The following is a 22595-nucleotide window of genomic DNA, read 5'->3' on the forward strand; positions in this document are numbered from 1 at the left end:
TGTTTTCTCTTGTGCTTAAATTCCATGCCACACATTATTAAAAATTGACTTTACAATATTTATTTTACTTATCATCCCAAGCCAGGGTGGGCTTAACCCACAGATTTTGTGAATTATTAATTTTTAAAGGCAATTTGTGCTACATTTCACGCTTGGATGATATCCAGGGAGACACTTATTTCTAGTCCAAAACCCAAGTGCTAAATCCCTTGGATTCATCTTTAAAGAGTCTTAAAGCACAATCCCAGCCATGTCAGAGCTATGAATGCCTCCGACATAATGTGAAAAGCTAACATGCACTTAGTTAAAATTTAGATTCCTGCGATAAAAGAGGAAGACTACCATTTTCTGTCAATTATCTGAGCAATAACCTAGGACAATATACTCCACTCCATTACATAACAAGAACTGCTTCTAGGCATAATGAGGAGTTAATAAAACCATGGTGCCAATAGCATCTCCGTGTCAACCTTAATTCACCGAGGTGGCTGCACCCTGACCACAGGGCACAGTGTCTGGTGAGGCTGTGCCCTCCAAAGAGTGGCTCTTGGTTTTCCTAGAAAGCAGCCCACTTGTGAGAGCCAAGGTCAACCTCCTGAGACTGATTCCCACTTGATGTTTTAAGTGTATTATTAATCTCTCCACGTGCTAAATTCTACATTAAAATTATACATTAAATGGAGAGTTGATTCCTAGATCCTGAAAAGGATGCTCCACAGCCAAATAATGGGTCACCTGACATCCGGTGTCTCTATAGACATAGACCCTGCTTCTGTCTTGCTTTTCTTAAAGCCAAATTTGCCTTCAGACCCTTTTTTTGAGTTCCATCATTTGCCCGAGATCAGTGTTCAAGGAGAACCTCTTCCTCCTCTAGGCTGTGCAGCTATGTGTAGGAAAGCAGCGTGGGACATCCTAGAGGGCTCACAGCATAACATACATGTCACTGAGAAAAGTCTCAAAAATGGAAGTATGAGTTTTTCCCCATAGACTGAATTATAATAAAAAATAAAATGACTGAAACCAGGCATCATTTGACAATGCCAGCGTCCCGTTGTGTGTTTCAGGGTGTCTTCAGAAACTTAATAAATGTATATGTATTTGGAAGACTTTGTATATTTGCAGAAATTTGAATGCTTTTTGAACTTAAAAATCATTATTTAAATCAATGCTGTTCAACCCAAAACTAGGTGGAGATATTAGGATCAGTGTACCATGCACAGCTGCTCTTCCCAAACACAAGGTTTACCCTCAGCACCCTTTCATGTGGTCCTGAATCCTGCTCAGAGCCACATCATCAATCCTGCATTCACTCTGACCCCATCTCCTGGCTCCTGGGGGGGGGGGGGGGGGGGGGGGGCGCACGGTGCTTCCAGACTATTTAGCACAGCTTCACCTGCTGAAAAGTAGCTGTGTCATGAGGCATGAGGATCATCTCAAGTGCACAGCCCCAGGGTTAAGCACCTCCTGTTACCCCCGAGAAGGAGCAGGCCCATCTCTCAGGGGTGGGGCTCAGGTGGGAGGACAAGGACATGCCTGGAGGAACAGGAGACCATGTCTCCAGGGGACACCACCACACACTAGGCATGGGTTGCCTTATTAGATGCTCATGACAACTTATGAGGCAGCTGCTCTTTTTATAGAAAGGGGAGAAAACAGGTTTAACGAGGGACTTGAGCTTACCAGCCCAGAGCAGTGAAGCTGACAGCCACACCTACTGGCATCTTTCAGTGGAGACCCAGGGACCCCGCCCAGAGTACAGAGCCCAGTGCCCTCGGCCACTGTTGATTTGCCAGGTTTCACGGCCGATTTCTTTTTGAATCCTTCCACTGCTACAGAGCTGCTTGCCTACAACACTTTGAGACAGGGGGCTTCTGGGGATTTTGTGCAAAGAATATTTTCTGCTTTTGAATGTTTTTGAATGTATAGATATAGTAGCTTTAAAGAAAAATAGAGAGCTCTCTTAAAACAAAAGTCAAGTCCCAAACACATAAAGTTAAAGCTCAAATGTAATTTAGATTTGCATGTATTGAATTTTAAAGTTCATTTGTTCAGCGAGCACTCCCATTCACAACACACATTGGCCAATCAGCCCTCGGTGAGAGCAAACCAGGCTGTGAAATACGGAGGCACCAGGGTCCGGACTAGATACTCAGTCTGCTCGTGAAGATAAACCCTCCCAAGCAGGCAATTTTGAAAGGAACTGTTTGTAATCAAAGTCTATAGGCAGAGGGTTTAATAAACTGTTATTGTGGCACATGGCTTCTCAGAGGTTGTAATATGCACTGTGAACATGTGGGTGTGACGGCACATTTGCCCAAAATACTTTGGCTCATGGAGAATCTTTAGTGGAGATCTCTGTGGAGGCGAGAGTCAGCAAATTGCTAATCCCTTCCTTTAATGAAAAGGAAGATTATAATAGTGGCTGTCCTGGACAGTGTGGCTTAGTTGGTTGGAGCACTGTCCCATACACCAAAAGGTGATGGGTTTGATTCCCAGTCAGGGCACATATCTAGGTTATGGGTTTGATCCCAGGTCAAGACATGTGCAGGAAGCAATGGATCAATGTCTCTCTCTCTCTCTCTCTCTCTCTCTCTCTCTCTCTCTCTCACCAATAAAAAGCATGTCCTTGGGTAAGAATTAAAAATAATAATAATTAATAATAGCAGCTAACTCATAAGGTTGTCAGGATTATTGGTTGAGGTATACATGAAAATTGATGCTTTACACCTTTTTTATGAGACATAGTCAATATGCAATAAATATTGGCGCTGATGAGCACTGTGCTTGTCACAGACATGTAGCACCATGAAATGTTCTCTCTCTCATCAGCTATGGACCGTACCATGTCACCCCAAGGGCTCTGAGCCACAACAGGGAGTTTGGGGGAAACATTCTTCAAAAGATGCAGGAGAGGTGGTGGAGCCCCTGCTGGGCTCCTACACCAAAAACACAATGTATGATGCTTCTGCCTGAGATTTAATTTAATTTGGGCTAAAAGGGAGGTAGGACTCTGCTGCTTAAACAAGTCACATGTTTTTAAACGATTTAAACAAAAAGAACCACTAAGAAATATGTGCTCTGGGGGATCAATCCACTCCTTCCTAGGTGATGAAGGAAGCCCATGGTCCTAACTGTATTTCGTTCCATCTCACATCTCACAGCTGTCACCACATTGCCTTTGGGGTCTGTTAGGCAACCCTTGGGGAGCACAGACTTCCCTGAAATGATGTGAGGCTCCCTCAGTGACCGGAGCCAGATGCTGGGCTCCGCACAGCGTTAGTAACTCACAATGAGGCCAAGAGGGTGTGCCCACTGGGCGCTGTGGCCACGGGGAAGAGTACAGGGATGTGCTTTCACCATAAGGACAGGTGGCAGGAGAGGAGTCAGCTCTCTGAAACACACCACCCCACCACATGGTGCTCTCCGTGCTGCTCCCACCCTGGCACACCAGGCACCGGGGACGCTGGGAAAGGCCAGTGAGCAGTGACACCCAGCAAACCAGCAGCTTGGTCTTTGCAGTTACTTACAGTCTTGACACTCCCGGGCAGACTGTCAGCTCCTGCCCTGGGACCCAGACACATGGCCCCCATGATCACTCCTAATGTGCATCACGGCGAGGCAGGGCCCACCAGACCCTTCAGAAAGCCCATCAGCTGTGCTCTCTCGGTGCAATTCTTTCAAGTTTCAGTACAATCCTCCCCATTCGGCAGCTTTCTGCACAGCCAAGCTCCAAGGCAGCTCCTGGCAACACTTTGTTCCTTTCAAGGAAAGGATCTTCCTCTTGTTCCTCCTCTCTTTGGACCAAAACACTTCTGTTTTGATTAAATAAAATATAGGGCACTCTAGGCCTTGTCATCAAGAAGACACTGATGGTGCCCTGTGTTGTGTGGCTCAGTTGGTTGGAGCACCATCCTGTGCACCAGAAGGTTATTGGTTCAATTCTTGGTCAGGGCACATACCTAGGTTGTGGGTTCCTTCTGGTTGGGGTGTGTATAGGAGGCAACCAATGGGTATTTCTTCCTCACATCTTTCTCTCTTTCTCTCTCTTTCTCTCTCTCTCTCTTTCCCTCTCTCTCTCTCTCTCTCTCCCTCTCTCCCTCTCTAAGATCAAAACTAAAACTTATCCTTTTTAAAAAGAAGACACTGATGGAGCATGAGCCCATTGCTGGAAGGTAGTTCTCATCCTGGTAGGCCTCCAGCTTCCAAGCTTGGAAAAGAGGATGAGTGAGGCCTCCAGATTTCTGTGAGCCCAGCACCCCGACACCTGAGTGTTGAGGTTATAACACAGTGCCTGTGATCACCGTCTTTGACTGACATCACTGGGACAGCAGCTCTACAAGCACACCCAAGGCATCCACGAGCACCACCTTCCAGTGCATTAGGAACTGAGGGGTGGGGGGAGGACAGGGTCATCCCTGTGACGTAGACAATATGACACCCGCCCTGTAAAGGAGTGTGTACAGTACTGAGGAGCCAGGGGAGGCACATAATACTGCGTGAAAAGGAAAAGCATGGAGGGAGGGAAATAAAGCGAGAGGAAGTGCGCCTGTAGCTTGTGGAGCAGCCCCATCACAGCTCTAGAACGCCTCCACCGTACGCGGCTGCTGAGAAGCCCTTGCATTCTTGCGTTACTCTGAGCCTCTCAAACTGGCTTCTCATTCCCAGTTCGGCCCAAGTAGCCATATAGGTCTATTCATCCAGCATGAATAATCCACAAATAAAGGCAGGAATGAAAGATCACAGCCCCTACTAGCTGCAGGAATAAAAGTTCTTTTAAAAAACACATCACAATTTCGAGGATAATAGCCAGACTAGGCAACTATTCCTTCATCTTCATTTGAGGTTCCAGCCTTCATCCAGCACAGGATGGACGATGAACCAGACTTTCTCAGGTGGGACAGCAGTCAGGACACAGTCATTTCTCACCAACTGACCTGTTAGCAAATTCATCCTTTCACATCTACTTGTCCATAGGACATTAAGTGACTCAAAGAGACAGTTAATTCCCATTTTACAAATAAGGAAAATGAAGCCCATAGAAAAGGCGTGAATGTTTTAGTAATGAGGGGTTCTGTGACGGGATATCTTGGTTGCTGGTGTCAGGACACTAGTGGTGGCTCATGGGACTGGCGTGTGTGTGCAGACTGAAGGCAGAGCTCCCCACCCTCCCACCCCCCAGCTTTTCTCTGGCCCCTTCCTCCCGTGTGAGCCGGGCACAGTGGCCTGAAGATCCCAGGCTTTCCCACAGGTACAAGGCATCAGCTCCACACTCACAACCTCACTTCCAAATTCAGTGAAGAAGGGGCTGCTTTGCCCATCAGAGAAACAAATCTGGGGTCCCACACTCATTGGCCTGAATGGGGCCAGGTGCCCACACGTAAAATAGTCCAGGCGAGAAGCATGGCCTCATGGGCACAGGCTCCTTATCACACAGCACCCCACTTAGAAAGGCCTGCTCTTGGCTTAATGCTCTGCTGTTGCCCTCTTGAAACTCCTATTGATTTTTGAACAAGGAACCCCACCTTTTCATTTTGCACTGGGCTCAACAAATTGGGTGGTCTGTTCTGGTCAGGAGGGCAAGGTTGTGTTGATCAGGCCAATCAGGGCCCCCTTGGAGCTGAAAGGGGGCCGGCCTTACCCAATCCATAAACCAGGAGTCAGAAATGTGTATTCCCCAAGGACATGTGGGTTCTGCTGGCTGAGAGGAAATGGGTGCTGAATGAAAAGACAGCATAGCCCCCTAAAATGGGGGAGCCCACATGTGACTCTTGGATGTGAGCTCTTTGCTTTGTGTTAGCGCATTTCAGCAGATGTCTATATATAGTGAACACAGTTTATACCTAATAGTTAATGCAAAACACACAACAATAGTAGAATTATTTTCAAGTTTGTGAAGGTACTAACCCTTGGGCCAAAATCTGTATTGCATGGCTGCTACGGTGCCGGAAGCCAATTCCAGCATGTTAGCAGGGCTGAAACATCTAGGATGACTGAAAGGCATTTCCCCAAACCCGAATAGGATAATCATCTGCTGTCAGACAGCTCAGGGCATCTTAATCTGCATGTTATTGCCTCCCCTTGGCCAAATACCTGAACAGCTGTAGGCTATTCCCCAATCTGACATTGTTTCTATAAATCCTACCCTTTGAAGTCCTTCCCTTTAAAATGTATTATCTCCACCTTGCCTTAGGACAAATTGTGTTAATAAAAAGCACGGGTCCTAAGTCAAGTGGAAGTCTTTAGCTCCTTTAGCTGAAGCTCCTCTGACTCCCAATGCCTTTCAAAGCTATCTTTCATCTTTGGACTCCTTATTGAATCTACGTGCAGCTTCTTTCTCCAGATTGCTGAACCCTTCGTAATGCTGGGACAAGAACCCGAGCACTAGAGGAAGCATGTCCCACCTTAAACAGACCAGAGTGTCCATTCTGGAGAGAGAGACCATCTTCTGTTTTCTGCTGCCTCCCCTACCCCCCTGCCAAGCATACAGAGTAGTACCTGGCACATAGTAGGCTCTCCGCAAATACACATGGAGTGGCTATTGATGAATGAACCACTCACAATTAAGACTTGAGATCCCCTGACCAAGCCATCTGCACATGTATTCCCCCTTTAGTACTAAATACAAAGTAATTTAGGCTCCATCCACTGCCCCTCTTGCTAAGCTCAGATGCACAGGAGTGTCTCCACTGCCAGACTTGGGACATTCCCCCAGGACGGTGCCCAGGCCATGGAGTGAGGCCTGCCACTACCCATCTGGCAGCACTCTGTGAAAAGCATGTGCCAAGGCCACAAGAAAGACTGTTTGCTCACTGAATCCTGGAGAATTTCAAGTTATATGAGCGTGTCACACAATACAAGCCCTCAGACACCCTTCTAGAAAGAAACCTGCTTAATTTCATGAAGTCTAGCATTTCATACATACATTTGGGCACGGAAATTTTTGGCAATTATGCCTGTCTCTGTTTGGCAGAACTGCTACCCCAGGTCTTAGGGCAATTTTCCAAAAACAGACAAGAAACCCCAACGTAGTTTCTGCTCGCTCAGTCTGAGAGAGGGTGAGGCCTGCAGAGAAGAGAGAGAGGGTTGCATCCCTGCCAGCCCAGTCCGGTCCAGCTCATTGTGATCAAGTTTCTACTCAGGTATTAACTCAGACGTAAAGCTAAGTAATGCATAGTTCATTTACCCAAGCAGTGTAACATTTAGTGTGGTCTTAATAAATTCCCCCTCCAGCTGGTTGGCATGGGCTGTGCTGGCCCTTGTGTTGAGGATTCAGAGGCTGCATGGAATGGGGCTGGGTGATTAGTGGAGGCCCAGGGGCAACACAAATCCACCATCAGCCATCCTTGAACTGGTGGTGCCCCACTTGTTCACTGAAACCTGAGTCATGGTGTCCCTTCTCTGCATGTAACTACCCTCTCAGAGGTGGAGAGAGCCACTCTGCACCCGGCAGCAAGACTTGGAAACTGGTGATGACACAACAGGCCCTGAGCACTGTGCTTAACAGATTGTCTACCAGGACTGTTAGTAAACCAAGGCCGTGTGGGTGGTGGTTTGGCCTCCCACAGTCTCACCAGTTAGAGTGAGGCCCCAAACCCTCCTGGCACCCATGGGCCTTGGTGTCCTTTCTCATTACAGCTCACACTCTTTCCAAATAATTGATTACTACTTTGGAAAGCTGAAAACTGAAGGACCAAGGACCCTCACCTTGCTGCCCCTCTCCAACCACAAGACAGTCACCTCCCTTCAGGGACCTCTCCCTGCCTATGAAGCGGGAGGATGCTGCTGGCCCAGCCATGGTCAGGAATGGTGGACACACCATCTGTGAGACCCGGGAGCTCCGGCAGGGCCTGGGATGCTAACAGAGTGCAAAGTTAATTGTAACGTTACCATCAGGAGATAAAGGTGCTTGTTGTTAAGGCTGATGCCTGCCAGGTGTTCCTGGGGCTCGCCAATCATTTCATTCTTGTCAGAGCCCCAAATGTAGAAGCTTCAGATCATCACTTGCAGAAGTGATGATCTGAAACTATCCTTACTCCTGTTTTGTTATATATATATATATATATATATATATATATATATATATATATATATATATAAATAATTGATTTCAGAGATGAAGGGAGAAGGAGAAAGAGCAACATCAATAATGAGAGAAAATCATTGATTGGCTGCCTCATTCACAACTCCTACTTGAGATCTAGCCTGCAATCCCGGCATGTGCCCTGACGAGGAATCGAACTCTCGACCTCCTGGTTCATAGGTTGATGTTCAACCACTGAGCCATGCTGGCTGGCACTCCTGTTTTTAAGTCCCCAGGCCAGACCAGACTGGGCCCTCCCTCCCACCCCTCCTGCTCCTCCGCTATCCCAACCACCCATCCCCCAACTAGTTAGACTCTACAGCGTTCATTTTAGAGGGTCTGACTCCCAAAACAAAACGCATCCTCCGGCAAATTAAAACCATCCATTTGCCACATCTTATTACCCATCCATGTGGAATGCAAAGGAGCATAAAAAATGGGCCTCTCGGTGATGGGAAGGCTTCCTTTTATCCCGGGCACCAGGCCACAGAGGAAACGCACGGCACTGTGCGCGTCTCTCCCAGACAGAGGTGCGGGGCGCGGGCCGGTAATAACTCAGGGTGTTTTATCACTGTGTGTCCTCAGGCTAGGCATCAGATGGGGAAAACACTCTTGAAACAAAATTAAATAGTTTTAGATCTAATTTTACCAGGCTGAACTAGGTTGCAGATTGATTTTCAGGGAATCTAATAGAGAACAGCACACTCGTTGCCGGCCGTACAGAAAAATCCATCCACCACACTGCTTTCTACTCACTCTGCTGTTCACGGGAAGCAATAAGAGACTAATATTTTACACGCGGTGTGTTTCGCCCTGTAAACCGCCTTTCATTCTGAAGGTGCCTGACGGGCCTCTGAGGGGGGTCCACTCAAACGCCCGCTGATGCTGTGAACTGGGGCCAGCCTCGCTGTCGTCCCCTCCAAGGGAGAAGTCTAAGGGGTCTGACTAGGGGCCTCCGTATCTCCATCCCAATCTCACCGTCATCCCTGTCTCATCAGCCCAAGCTCTGCATCTGTCCAAATCCCATTCACTAATGCCCACTGTCATGTGACACGGTCCCATCTGCAAATGGCAGGTCTTCTGCACCCACGGCGTCTTAGCAAAGGGGGTTGGGAGGGGGGGGGTCAGTGTCCTCTCTCTTCTGATTCTAATAGTGAAGGAGCCATCTGAGCACAGATGGAGCTCTCCCAGGTAGCCCCCTTCCATTCCTGAGCAGGAACCGCTATCCTCCTGAAATCTTACACACCGTGACTGGACTCTGGGACTGCGTTCAGGAAGTTGGGACTTTTTGTCATGTTTGTTGACTGGCAGCCACCTCCAGCAAAACAGAATCACCTGAAACCAATGACTGGGGACCCTCTGAATTCATTTCAATCATCTTTCCTGTGTCTCGCATGTTTCATTTATTTACTTGGGGGACATCCCCTGGCCCGTGCTGAATGCTAAATCTGCACTGGGGTCTGAGGGAAGATTGTCCGGGGAAATTGTGCTTGGCGGGCATTCCCGGCATTAGCTAGAAGGCTATCCTGGCTTCTGCAGTAACTTGTTCCCCATTGAGTCCCCGTAGGTAGCAGCCTGCTTCTCTGGGAGCCAGACTCATGCAGACTCTGCTGCTGATGCAGGGGAGAAAGCATTTCTTCCCCTGGTGTGAACATGGCCTTTCATATAAATTAGGACACAGACCAGCTCCCAGGCCATGTGCAGGCAAGGCTTGAAAATCACAAGGAGGTGAGAAACCTCTCCCCCACCTATCCCAGCGCCTGAAAGTCCACCATGAAAACTTTGTATTAATCAATCATTCCATTTTCTGTTTCAAATGTTCCAAGGAAAGAAATGACAAGTTAATAGGATTTGTTGTTGTTTTACCTACATTCCAGAACTGGGTTCTGGAGGTTTTAGGGAAAGCAAGGAAGGTTAACCTCACACATGAGGCTGGGAGACTCATGGAGGGGACTCTAGTCTACCCTGCAGGGGAGGGAGATGGCTCATCCTACTGGGAGACACTGTCAGCACCTAGCAGTAGAGTGTTTAACATAGGAGATGGAAGAGACCCAGAAACAAATTTGCTTGATTCAAGGTCAAATGTCTTCAATGTCATTCATTCAGTCATTCAGAAAATATTTTTGAGCACTTACCATGTGCCAGGCAGCGTTGCAGACGCTGGGGACACGGCAGCAACTGTGAAAGCAGACATAACGTCCTGCACGTGTAAAGTCTGTCAGGAGAGGTGGACAGTTAGGCAAGTCTGACACATTTCATTGAAAACGATTATACAGGCTGTGCAGAAAAGAAGGCAAGAACAGGGAGTTCTAGGCTCTTCTAGACTGTGCTGGATTCTGGAGCACAATAAGCGCTCGTACATCTTTGTGGAATAAACAAATGATGGAATGAATAAATGACAGGCTGTTTCCACTCTGGGTCCCAGTAACCAAAACTGACCAGGGAATGTACTTGACATTGCGGATACACACCAGCATGGCACAGAGGTCGACATGGATCAGGGGCCAGGAGTGAGGGGGGTCTTCTCAACATACTGTAGGACCTTGTGTTTGCCAACACGTGTGAAGCCAAGTTCAGATGCTGACACTTTGACCTGCTCTCTAAACAATGACTTCTGTGATGAGTGTTCTATTTTTGGTATAGAGTATCTAATTCACATAAGAGATGAGAAATTAGCGAATTTTATACACCATTGAAGAACACATTAGTGCTTACAATGGGCCTAGACAAAGTCAGTGGGGGACAGGGTAACCTGCTGAAGGCTCTATAATATATTACTTCTAGTTGTCGAATGAGCTCAATTCAATACCTTAAATAATAAAAGCAATGTTAGAAAATAAAGTAAAAGCAGCACTAGATCCAATGGCCCTCAGAAATGCTAGAGGAAATAAACATCACTACAAACCTCACAAGTTGAAGAGTGATTGTATCCTATGAGATGCAGGACGTTAGTCATTGTGATCATCCATCACTGCTCTCTGTCCCGAGTATGTGTCACATGTCAGGCACATGCTGTGTCACTCCCCCATCACTTTTCATTCTCACACAGCCCTTTGATGATGATGATGATGATGATGATGATGATGATGATATAATAGATAAGAGATCGTTGCAGAAACCCATATGAGAGCAGATGTGGCAAGAGCAGGGTTAGGAAGTAGGAAATGGCAGGAGGAACACTCTGGAGACCCACTTCACTTGTGGCGAGAGGAAAGCAGGTGAGTCTGAGTGACTCAAGGGTTTCAATTCGGCCCCCTGGGTGGATGGTATTAAATGGGTCAGAGAAACACTGGGCAGGAGATACCCATTCAGTTTTGAGCAGATGGACTCAGAAATTCCTCTAAAACAACACAGTACAATGTCTTGTAGGAAGTTAGAAATTTGGCTTTCAAATGGCAAGGGAGTTAAGAGATTCAGGAGTGCAATTGCCTTCGGGCTACGCACCTCCAAATGAGAGCTTTGTTAGTAAGATGGCCTTATGCTTCATCGTCCAAACTGTGGCACTCTTATGAGAGACAAGGGCTTCTAATAATTACACCAGACTTACAGGGGCAAACTGGGACTGGCTAGGGCACACTGGGCAGCCTGGCACACAGTATCTGGATAAAGTAGGGCAAGGCAGCAAAGCTATAGAAATGCTGCTCACAACAGCCTTGCCCTCACTATGCCCAAACTTTTCACTCAAACGAGAACACGCACCCATACAAGAGAAAAAGACATTGTACATGTTAGAGAAAACAAACATACCACCCACCCTGGACACAATCCAGGAAAGTTAATAGTACTCTCTAGAGTGCACACCCAGTTCCTACAAGTTCCAGGACTTGGACAATACTGAAATACTATGGTGTGAAGAGTCGGGAGAAGATGGGTTATGAAAAGGAGGCAACAGCTATGGTTGACAGTTGGGTTCTTCTAAGCTGTGATAGCTTGTGTAAAAAAAAAAATCCTATATCAAGAATATTGGTTCAGAGAAACATAACCAACAGAATAAGAGAGAGAAGTTATAAAGAATTGACTCACTTGGTTATGGAAATTGAGAAGACTCACAATCTACCATCTGCAAGCTGAGACCCAGGAAAGCATAGTAGAGTTTCAGGTGCAATAATTGGAAGGTCTGGGAACCAAGTGAAGACAATGGTGTAAGTTCCAAGACTCTAGACTGGGTCTGAAGACCTGAGAACCAGAAGGGCAAAAGAAGGTGAACATCCCAGTCCAACAGCCAATAAGTAAGAATCTTCCTTTCCTCCATCTTATGTTCTACTTGGGCTCTCAACAATTAGATGAGGTCCACCCACATTGGCAAGGGCCATCTGCTTTACTCAGTCTACCAATTTAAATGCTGCTCTCTTCCAGAAAAGCTCACAGACACACCCAGAAATAATGTTAAATCAAATACCTGGGCATTCCAATAGCCCCATCAAGCTGACACATAAAATTGACCATCACAAGTACATGAAAGTGCTCTAAGTACTTGGTGAGCTGGAGTGAGTGAGTGAGTGATCAGACACTCACACAAGAATAATGATTTAGGGTTGAAGCTTCTAACACAGGAAAGCTAGGAAGTGTCCAGAAGAACTGGCCATGGCCCGAGGAAACGAATTAGGGCAATCTTTATAAAATAGAAATAGGATGTAAAATTGAAAAATAAGAGTATTTGGATTTAGTACATCTCCAAAGAAAAGGGAGCAGGGATGCAAAAGGATGCTCAGCAAGGAGGCTGCAGGACCTATAAAGAACCAACGATATTGAAGAAGGGCTTTGGAGGAAAACATGTCTTTAGGGACAAGAAATTCAAAACCAGTATAGGATTAGCACTTATTATATAGAGAATTACATTTCTCATTATCTCTATGGTTCAATAATTCTAATCCTCAGAGGACCTATGTAGGTATGTGGGGTTAAATGTTTATTTTGTGGGATTTTCCAGCTTTGAGCTGGTTATCTAATAGAACTCCCGACCAGAATCACGGCCCAACAAGTCTATGAGAAAGTCTTGGAGACTTTCTCATAGACTTGTTGGTCCTCAGAACCAGGTGAGCAACGGAGGTTCTTCAACTTGGCACAAATTTCCTGTGATTTAATCCATCACTGGAGCCCTTGGCCACCTGCTCTTTGGCCACCAAAGACTCTCTCAATTCCTGCAAATGGTCTCACAATAGGAACAACTACTCACAGCATCAGAGTCAGACACAATCGCGTTGTTCTTTCAGTCTCAGACCATTCAGAGCTGACCTCAGTGAGAAACAGCAACTACCAACCGAAAAGGTCCCAGAACTGTGGGGAATTCTGACAACAGATGCAGTGCCCCTCCCAAGTTAGGACAAGGGCCTTATCTATGGAAGTGAATAACATGAGGGTGATTGTGTAAGCATTTCAGTGTGTGAGGGCTGATGAGTGGGAAATGAGTTAAATAAAGCAAAAACACATCTATTTTCCCAATTTGAGAAATGCACTTCTAATTTTGCCACTTTCTTAACTGCCCAGAAAATTCGTAGAATCAGTTACTATCAAAAACAAATTGCCACCCAGCCACACATTTGCATGTCGGGCCACCTTAGAGGGGTCTGCTGAAGGAGTGACTCCAGCAAACCTCAACTCCACTGGTCACAGCACAAGGAAAATCTTTTCTTTCTTTTTTTCTTTTTTTTTTTTTTTTTTTCTTTTTTTTTTTTTTCTGGCCTCAGAGTCTGGTGGCCTCAAATAGTGTCACTACTGAAATCTGACCTTTTCACCTCACCACATTATCTGTTACTGAGGTGGACCTTCTGCTGCGCCAAGCAGAGAAGGCAGTATACAACCATGCCCGTGCTGGATGGCTGATAGGTCTGAAATGACTAGCTGTCCAGCATGACTTATTGTCCTGGCAGTAAAGTGACAGAACCTGAAGTAGCCCTCAAAGTTCATGGAGGATGCTAACCCAACTCAGAGAATGTCATCCACTTCAACAGGCATCCACTCCCCAATGGAGCATTAAATGAAAAACACTTAGACTTCGCAAAACCACTGAGTGCCTTGGCAGATCATTTGGAAAGCTATGAGTCTCTCTAAGTGAAGTCTGAACGCATACCTTTAGATATATTTCTATTTAAATACACTTTCTTGCAGAGTCACCTTGCTCTGTCAATCACTTGACAGACCATCTGTGTATTTGCCCGCCACTCACGTCAGGAAGAGCACAATCTGGTGCAAGCTTGTTTTTTCCCTCACCTTCCAAAAAATAAATCAAATTTCGCTGGGCTGTGGCATACACAGTCAAGCCAATGTGGTCGATGAGAGCTTGGTCCAAAACCCGGCCTGCAATGTGCCCACGATGGCATGGGAATATCTTAGTGCTGTGACTTTGTGGGGAGCTATCTAGGAGAACAACATGCCTTCAAAATTAAGCTGTGACAGAAGTAGAGAGTCCATAAGAGACCCCTAATTTTGCCAAACAACTCATTGAGAGCCATGCTTCTAATTCCTGTGAATTAGAAGTCATATTTTCTCATGTGGTTATTAGTAGATCTCAGAGCAGCCAGAAGCTTAAGCAGCCTTCATGTGGGAATTACTTTCTACAAAATTGGGGAACTTTACAGAGAAATTTACAAGTTCTATGCTCCCTGACTTCCTTTGGATCTTTACAGAATAAGAAAGACCTCTCTCCAGGCAGCAAGGCAGCACGTGGGTCCTCACAGAACAGACCTCACTGGTTCTTCCTGAAGTTTCATATCAGAGTAGAAATCTGGAACAATTAGTGTGTCTTTTCCATTTTGCTCCTTTTAACCACACTCTGTTCCTTCCTCTCTTTACTCTCCCTCAATGAATCTCAGGCAGAGCCCATGACTTTCTGACCATTTTAAATCTGTGAAACTCAGTCCAGTCCATGTCACAACCAATCAGGGGACAGGAAAATAGGAGAAAAGAATCTGTTTAGTTGGCCAAGGTTGCAGTATGACCACCCAGAGGTTCTAACTGGCCATTATGTCCCTTCAGGAACAGTAGCATATGGCCAAGCGTTGGTTATCCCATGGGACAAGTGTGGGGTGATTCTGAAATCTGGGTTTCAGACTGATCGTGAATGAGATTCTCTCTCTTACTCACTCGCTTTTCTCTATCTCAATCTCTTCCCCACTCTGACCTCCACTCTCCCTCCAGCTCATTTCTCACAACCCTGAGTTTTATATGCTTGTCCTTTGGGGTCCCCAACTTAAAATCAAGTCCTATCTTACTAGCTCAAGGTCTCATGTCTAGGGTAATAGGGAGCCACTCAGACAATGTTGTCAAGTTTCAGAAGCTCAACTAGGTCCTGGGTAACTACTCAGAGCCTTTGCACATGTCATTCCTTCTGCCTGGAGTGAACTCCAGGTGGACCCGTATTTGTCTTATTGGTGGAAATATACTTGGCTCTGGAGCCAGACCATGTGGTTCAAAGACTGTCTCTGCTTAATCAATGGTACACAATATTATTAGCTATCAAGTCTCAGCTAACCAGTCTCCTCCTGAAAATGCCTCCCTGACCTGAGGTTCCCATGGCCAGGTTCCAGCTCTCTGCATTGGTTCTTCTTAGCCTCAGACTTTGAATTATTAACTATGTGTGCAATTATATGCATTCAATAAATATTTGTTGGCTAAATATATTAGTCTGCTGTGACTACCATGAAAAGTACCACAGGCTGGGCAGCTTAAACAATAGACATTTATTATCTCATATCCTGGAGGCCAGAAATCTGAGACCAAGGTGTGGGCAGGACTGGTTCTTTCGAAGGCCTCTCTCCTTGGCATGTAGTCCTTCTTCTCCCTATGACCTCACATGTTCTCTCTGTGCATGTCTGCACTCAGATCTCTGATTCTTATAAGGATACTAGTCCCAAGATATTAGGGTCCACCTTAAGGACCTCATTTTAACTTAACCACCTCTTTCAAGACCCATCTTCAAATACTGTTTTCATTCTGAGGTCCTGGAGATCAGAGCTTCAACATGAATTTTTGAGGAAAACATACTTCAGCCTTTAACAATGAGTGAGAAACATATAATGGGATTGCTGCCAGTTTACTTGGACCCTTTCAAGACCAAATTCATGATTTTTGTCTATCTGGAAACTGCCAGGAAAGATCCTTGCCTTCCTGTGAAAATCGAACCCTCTCATGTTATGAAGCTCAGGTCAGAGCAGGAATCTATTTTCCACTGAACAACCCTTGTGTTGTTCATAGAATGGCAGCTTGAGAACAGTGTTTTGAAACGTGTTCCTGAAAATCCGTGAGAAATCTTCTTTACCTTTACTCAGAAACATTAGTTCTTTCTTCTGCCTGCATGGGCATGTTATTTTCATATTCAAACTGACTTGCATTTCTGTTTGGGTAGAAGCTGCATTTGGTAACACACCTACCTGGGTTTGATTAGACTACACAGTTTTAAAAGAAAGTGGGTCAGCTTGAGAGAGGCCATCTGTCAGAGTGCATTTGGCAAAAAGAAAACAGATGAGGGGGACTTATAAAGGAGGCTGAGGTTTGTAGCCCAAAGGTACCAATGGAGTTCTGTGGCTTCCAACTGTCTCCTTCTTTTCGAATCATGTAACTGTTCATGACAGCCGAACTGCGCTAGGTGTGGGATGCACATGGCCTACAAATGCCAGACATGGGACAAAACCTTACTTTAAGTTGTTGAAATAAGGACAGAATGAAAATACTCAATATATAATAATAATAATAATAATAATAATAATAATAATAATAGTTTTCAAATAAACTATTCCAGAAATAGTGATATTTCAGGAGACAGAGTATAAGACCAAATCCTTGGACATTTTAGCAATTAGTGTGTTTTAGTTTGGGTTTTGTTTTAGTTCATATATCCATTCACCTACTGAAACTCATCTTGGCTGCTTCTGAGTTCTGGCAATTATGAATGAAGCTGCTGTTAACATCAGTGTGTAGGATTTTGTGTGTGGACATAAGTTTTCAACTCCTTTTGGTAATCACAGATATGCTCTTAAATTACAGTTTTTGTTAAAATTTCTAACAAACATGCTATTTCATATGAATGGATTTTATGGATAACTGACGAGTGGTGTATTCACAGACCAGAGGAGTTGTTCAAATTTTCATCTTCCTTGGTAATAATTATTTGATCAATTGTTTATAAACCAAAGTTTGTGAAAGCATTGCTTTCACAACATAGGCTCCAAAAATTTGACCTTTTCACAATTTCTCAAGTCATCATTATCTGTAAACTGAGTCAGTCTGGGCCCCTGAGGCCTGTGTGGTTGGGCCCAATGTTCAGATTTCTGATCCCCACTAACTGGGTCTCATTTCCACTCTCACTCTCTCCCTTGTTTTCATACATATAATTGTACTGATAAGAATCTGAGGATATCTTATCTTTGAGGTGATGAATTTTCTTGTTGCAATGTCATAACTTTTTACATGTATTTGAGCTTTCAAGTCTATAAAATAAGCAAAACACAAAGTTTGCGCTTTCTTAACAGACACCTCTCTTTAATATCTAGCATTCTCAATTTTCTTTTTTATAAATTAAATAGTTTGATGCCTGCTTCACATCATTTACTTTCTTGTCCAGTTGTGTTATCTTCAGTAATTGAAGTATAATTTACATAAGTTAAAGTGCACAGACTACATGTATTACAGTTCAGTGACAAACTCATACACACATGGAACACAGCTCAATCTAAATATTGGATGCTTTCATCATGTGCCCCCTCACAGCAAATCTGCACCTGGAGAGGCAACCAGCTATCTGATTTCTTTTACCAAGAGTAATTTTGCCTGTTCTGGAATTTCTAGGGTGTTTTGCTCAACATAATGTCTTAAAGATCTATCCATATCATCATATATTTTAAGACTTTGATCGCTTTGACTGCTGATAGACTCTCATTACAATTCATTTATCCATTCTTCTGTTGGTGGGCATTGGGTATGTTCCTGATGTTGAGCTATAATGAACTGAAAATCAATTAATCATACAGGTATGGTTGTATTCTGAATTCTGTTGCACTGACCTCTGTGGCTGTGGAAAATGACTCTTGATAGGAGGATGGCACCAGGCAATGTGCTATATCCCAGGGTCAGTTCAGCTTGAGAACATCCCTCTCAGGTCACTTTACAGCTGGCTGATGTCAGATTCTCTGGGTCTGAGCCTGTAGCCACAGACACTGATAGCCACTCCTCCCAGCTGCCTTCCCAGAAAACACCTTCTTTCAGAACCTGCAATGGGAAAGCGCCAGAAGTATGGGGACTTCTGTTAACCAGCTTCTCTCCACATAACCCAAAATGTCCAGAATTGAAGAAAAGTACATCCATTTTTTCATCAAAACCTATAGGAGACCAGAATTTCATAAGATGACTGGGCAAAACACAGGCTAGAACTGGTTGGATATCAGAGCTGTGCTCCTATTTGGACCAATTGAACACAGAGCCAAATTGGCAAACCTGTAGCAAGAAAACAGCTATCAAAAATGGCATTGAGCCAGGCTGGTGTGGCTCAGTAGCTGAATGTCGAGCTATGAACCAGGAGGTCATGGTTGTATTCCCCGTCAGGGCACATGCCTAGGTTGCAGGCTCAATCCCCAGTGTGGGGCTTGTGGGAGGCAGCCAATCAATGATTCTCTCTCATCATTGATGTTTCTATTTCTCTCTCCCTCTTTCTTCCTCACTGATATCAATAAAAAAAATTTTGTAATGGCATTGACATCAAATAGTTTCTGCTATAATTTTTCTAAACAAAACATACAATTCCCCCTCTTTTCTAATGACCTTCTAAAGAGGCGGCCTGTCTTTCTTAGGAACCACTGCCTTTCTTTCGTGAAGCAGCAGTGACAGTAATAGCTGGAGTTCCAGGTGGACTACTGGCTCCCTGCTCTGTCTGGGCTATTTGTTTCATCTGGCCCATAACATCTAAAGCCCACGTGCTGGAGACAAGAAGAAAGTTGGGAGGGTGAGATAGGATCACCAAATAAAGTACAGATGTCCAGTTAAATTTGAGTTATTTTATTTATTTATTAAGTTGTGGTAAAATATACAAAACATGAAATTTGCCATATTAACTATTTTTAACTAGTTCTGTGGCATTAAGTACACTCACGTTGTATGTCACCATCACCACCATCCATTCACAGAACTTTCTCATTTTCTGAAACTGAAACTCTGTCCCCACTAAACAACTCCCCATTCCCCATCCCCCCAACCCCTAGAGCCCCCCATTCTATTTTCTATCTCTCCGAGTTTGATTACGGTAGGGACCTTATATGAGTGAGATCATACAGTATTTGCCTTTTTGTGTCTAGCTTATTTCATACAGCATAATGTTCCCACGGCCCATCCATGGTGTAGCATACTATGGAATTTCCTTCCTCTTTAAGGCTGAATAATATCCCATTGTGTGTATTTACACCACATGTTGTCATCCATTCTTCCGCTGATGGACACTTGGGCTACTTCCACCTTTTGGTGAAGATTGCTGCTATGAACATTGGGGTACAGATGTCTCTTGTAATCTCTGCTTTCAATTTTTGGGGGTATTCAGAAGTGGGATTGCTGGTTACATAGCGGCTGAATCATTTTACATTCCCATCAGAAGTGCACAAGGATTTCAACTTCACTTCCTCTCCAACACTTGCTATACTTTATCTTATTGATAATAGGCATCCTAATGGATATGGGGTGGCATCTCATATTTGATTTGCATTTTCCCAATGACTATTGATGCTAAGCATCTTTTCATGTGCTCATTGGTCATTTGTATATCTTCTTTGGAGAAATGTCTGTTCAAGTCCTTTACTTTAAATCTGAATTTCAGATAAACAATACATTTTTAATAATAAGTCCCATTATGAGAGCTGTATATGCTAAAAAAAAAATGTATATTGCTTATCTAAAACTCATTTTTAACTAGTTGTCTCACATTTTTATTTGAGAAATCTGGCAACCTTAAAAAGCAAGAACTTTGATTGATCTAAAACAATCTTTAAACATCTCACATTTTGCTCAGGTGAGCTCCGAAATGGCTGAGTGTGTTTTTGTGGGTGTTGGGCTGGTAGCCTGCTTTATTAGAAAATTGTAATTTCATTTTGAGATGCTCCAGACTAAATCATTTGAGCTTCACACTCTTTGTGTAATATTATTGGGCTGCCTTAATGAAATTATAACTCAAGCAAGAGATTTCATTCCCTGGTAGTAAATTAGCTTGGGCCGTGCAGGCTCGGGGACAGCCAGTCCTCCCTGGCTTATTCTTCTTGTTCAGGGAATGAAGAAGAAGCAGGCATTTTGTATCTGAGTTATTTATTGTTCTCTTTGAGTGAACGTTATATTGTTACCCGTCCCTACTGGAAACAACAGCTGTTAACAGGCTTCAGAATGAATTTCAATGTGAACTCCCCTGGCCCCTGGGAAGCTTGGTTAAAGAGAAAACAGGCTCATAATGGGAAGAAAAAGAGCGGGATTCAGGCCTGGGTCTGGACGCCTCAGGCCAGCTGCATATAAAACCACACGTCACCCGGGTCCTGGGACATCCCATTCAGACATGTGCTGAAATGGGATTGCTGTCAATTTTCCTTTCTGACCACAGAAGCAGACAAAAGCAGCCTGAGGCAAATAGTGACCTTGCTCCTCACCCTGCCCCCATATACCGGAGGAGACAGAAAGTGTCCTAGCAAAGTAACCTAACCACAGGGGGAGAGGGAATGACTCTTTTACAGCCATGCAACACAGAGGATAAGCCATGGTGGCATTTCCAGCTATCGTATTTTTAATAATGGGGTCAAGATTCCTAATGGGGTCAAGAATCATACAGATGTGGGGGAGAAGAGGATGCAAGTAGCAGGAAAATGAGAGCAGAGGAGGACTCTTGTACAAGGCAGTAGGTTCTGCTTACGGACAAGTGCTCCCAACTTCTGTAGTTAAATCTAGTCGGTGAAACCTCTAAAATCAGGAGCTTTCCTTTTGGCTCCCTTTATTAGTCATTTCTTTGTGTCTCCCAATTGTACATGCAACCTGCAATTCCTCCATCTCTCGGTAGAAGAGAGAAATTGCTGAGGCCATGGAAAGAACATCTCTCGTTGATCATGAGTGGCATTTCCTACTTGGATCCATCTTCCCATGGCCATCCTCGGGGGTGTCCGGTGCCCAGGATGCCTGACCAGTCTTGCTAGGCTCACCCACCACCAAGTCTGCAGACAGAGGGCATCCCCTGGATTCCTTCCACTGCTGCAGTGACACGGTCCCACTCCCGGGAAGCCCTCCTCCGGGCGGGGAGCCCCACACTGCTTCCTCCTCCACCTGCCATCTCTCCTCCCCCTTCTGCTTCCTCCCTGTAATCCTACTTCTCAAATGCACACTCAGTATATTTTACAGTTTTAAGTCCATTATTTTCATGCATTTCAAGCCCACAAAGCAAGTTCACTAATGGTGGGAAATAGTGTTGGCTTCTTTTGCACAGATGCTCATTTCATTGTGGAATTTCTTTACTTGCTTTAGCCGCTCTCTGAGAAATGACCTCAGTCTAGCAGGCCCTGCCCCACCCAGCATCCTCTAAGCTCATGCAAGGCTGTTGCCCTGGAGACGATTACTTCGAGTTTTGAGGGACGTGGAACAAAAGGAAGGGAGATGCCAAAAATAAGAAGAGAAAAAAAAGATAGAAATCATAACGCTTAAAATTGAATGGAGAGGGGAATTTGATAAAATGCTGTCAGGAATCAAATAAAAGACTGAACCAGAATGAAGTGGCTGAAACCAAAATGACCTTTCAACCTCCCTTGTCCAAACCCTCAGTAATAAAAGCATATGAAAGCACGGAGTTTTTCTGAAACTCGATGTCAAAAGAGCATTTCCGTTCTTCTTTTCTTTCCAGACAAAGTGAGCATGTTGTCAGCCTTCATCGCTCCCTTCAAGCACTTGAGCCCCGGGGCCACTAACACGGAGGATGAGGATAATCTAAGTAAGCAACCCCTTCCCTGAAGAGTGGGAGCCCAGCCTGATGTCCCCAAAGACTGGGGTCCTTGAGGTGATGTGGAAGGGGAGGGGGGATGGGAAGAGTACTATCTGTGTTTCCCAGAATAGGAGGTTTTCATCCGGTCCTCATCTGGAGTCCTCCCCTCACCTTTTTGGGGCGGGGGGGGGGGGGGGGGAGTAGGGAAATATTAGTTGTGTGATTGAGAACTCCAAGGATTTTGTGTGTGTATACTTTTTTTTAAGCTATCTTAGGCCATCCTCCCTCTCCTTCCTGTGTTTTTCCTTAAAAGAAGAAGAAGAAGAAGAAGAAGAAGAAGAAGAAGAAGAAGAAGAAGAAGAAGAAGAAGAAGAAGAAGAAAGAAAGAAAAAAAAAGAGCATAGTCTCTTTGAACACAGTTCATACAATTATTTAACATGGGAAGAGCTGGCCAGGTGCCTGCTTGTTGAAACATTTCTGGCACGTGAAACTGGAGAGACACCAGCAGTGTGGTGCTGGGACCGAAACGCTGGCTTGGGGGAGGGGACCTCAGGAGTGTCCCTGCGCAGACTATACTGAGGAGGCAGAGCTGGG

At 44.8% G+C, this 22595-nt stretch overlaps 1 protein-coding gene across 1 annotated transcript in view; it reads left to right on the top strand.

Annotated features, from left to right (window-relative positions):
• Positions 1 to 22595, top strand: part of ADARB2 (adenosine deaminase RNA specific B2 (inactive)) — a 412641-nt gene that overhangs the window by 249793 nt on the left and 140253 nt on the right. Inside the window, exon 2 of the mRNA XM_045588781.1 lies at positions 21924 to 22010. Coding sequence (XP_045444737.1) covers positions 21924 to 22010 — 87 coding nt within the window. The remainder of the gene's footprint in view (positions 1 to 21923; positions 22011 to 22595) is intronic.

The sequence above is a fragment of the Pipistrellus kuhlii genome, unplaced genomic scaffold (genome assembly GCF_014108245.1).
Source record: "Pipistrellus kuhlii isolate mPipKuh1 unplaced genomic scaffold, mPipKuh1.p scaffold_m20_p_1, whole genome shotgun sequence".
NCBI classification, from domain to species: domain Eukaryota; kingdom Metazoa; phylum Chordata; class Mammalia; order Chiroptera; family Vespertilionidae; genus Pipistrellus; species Pipistrellus kuhlii.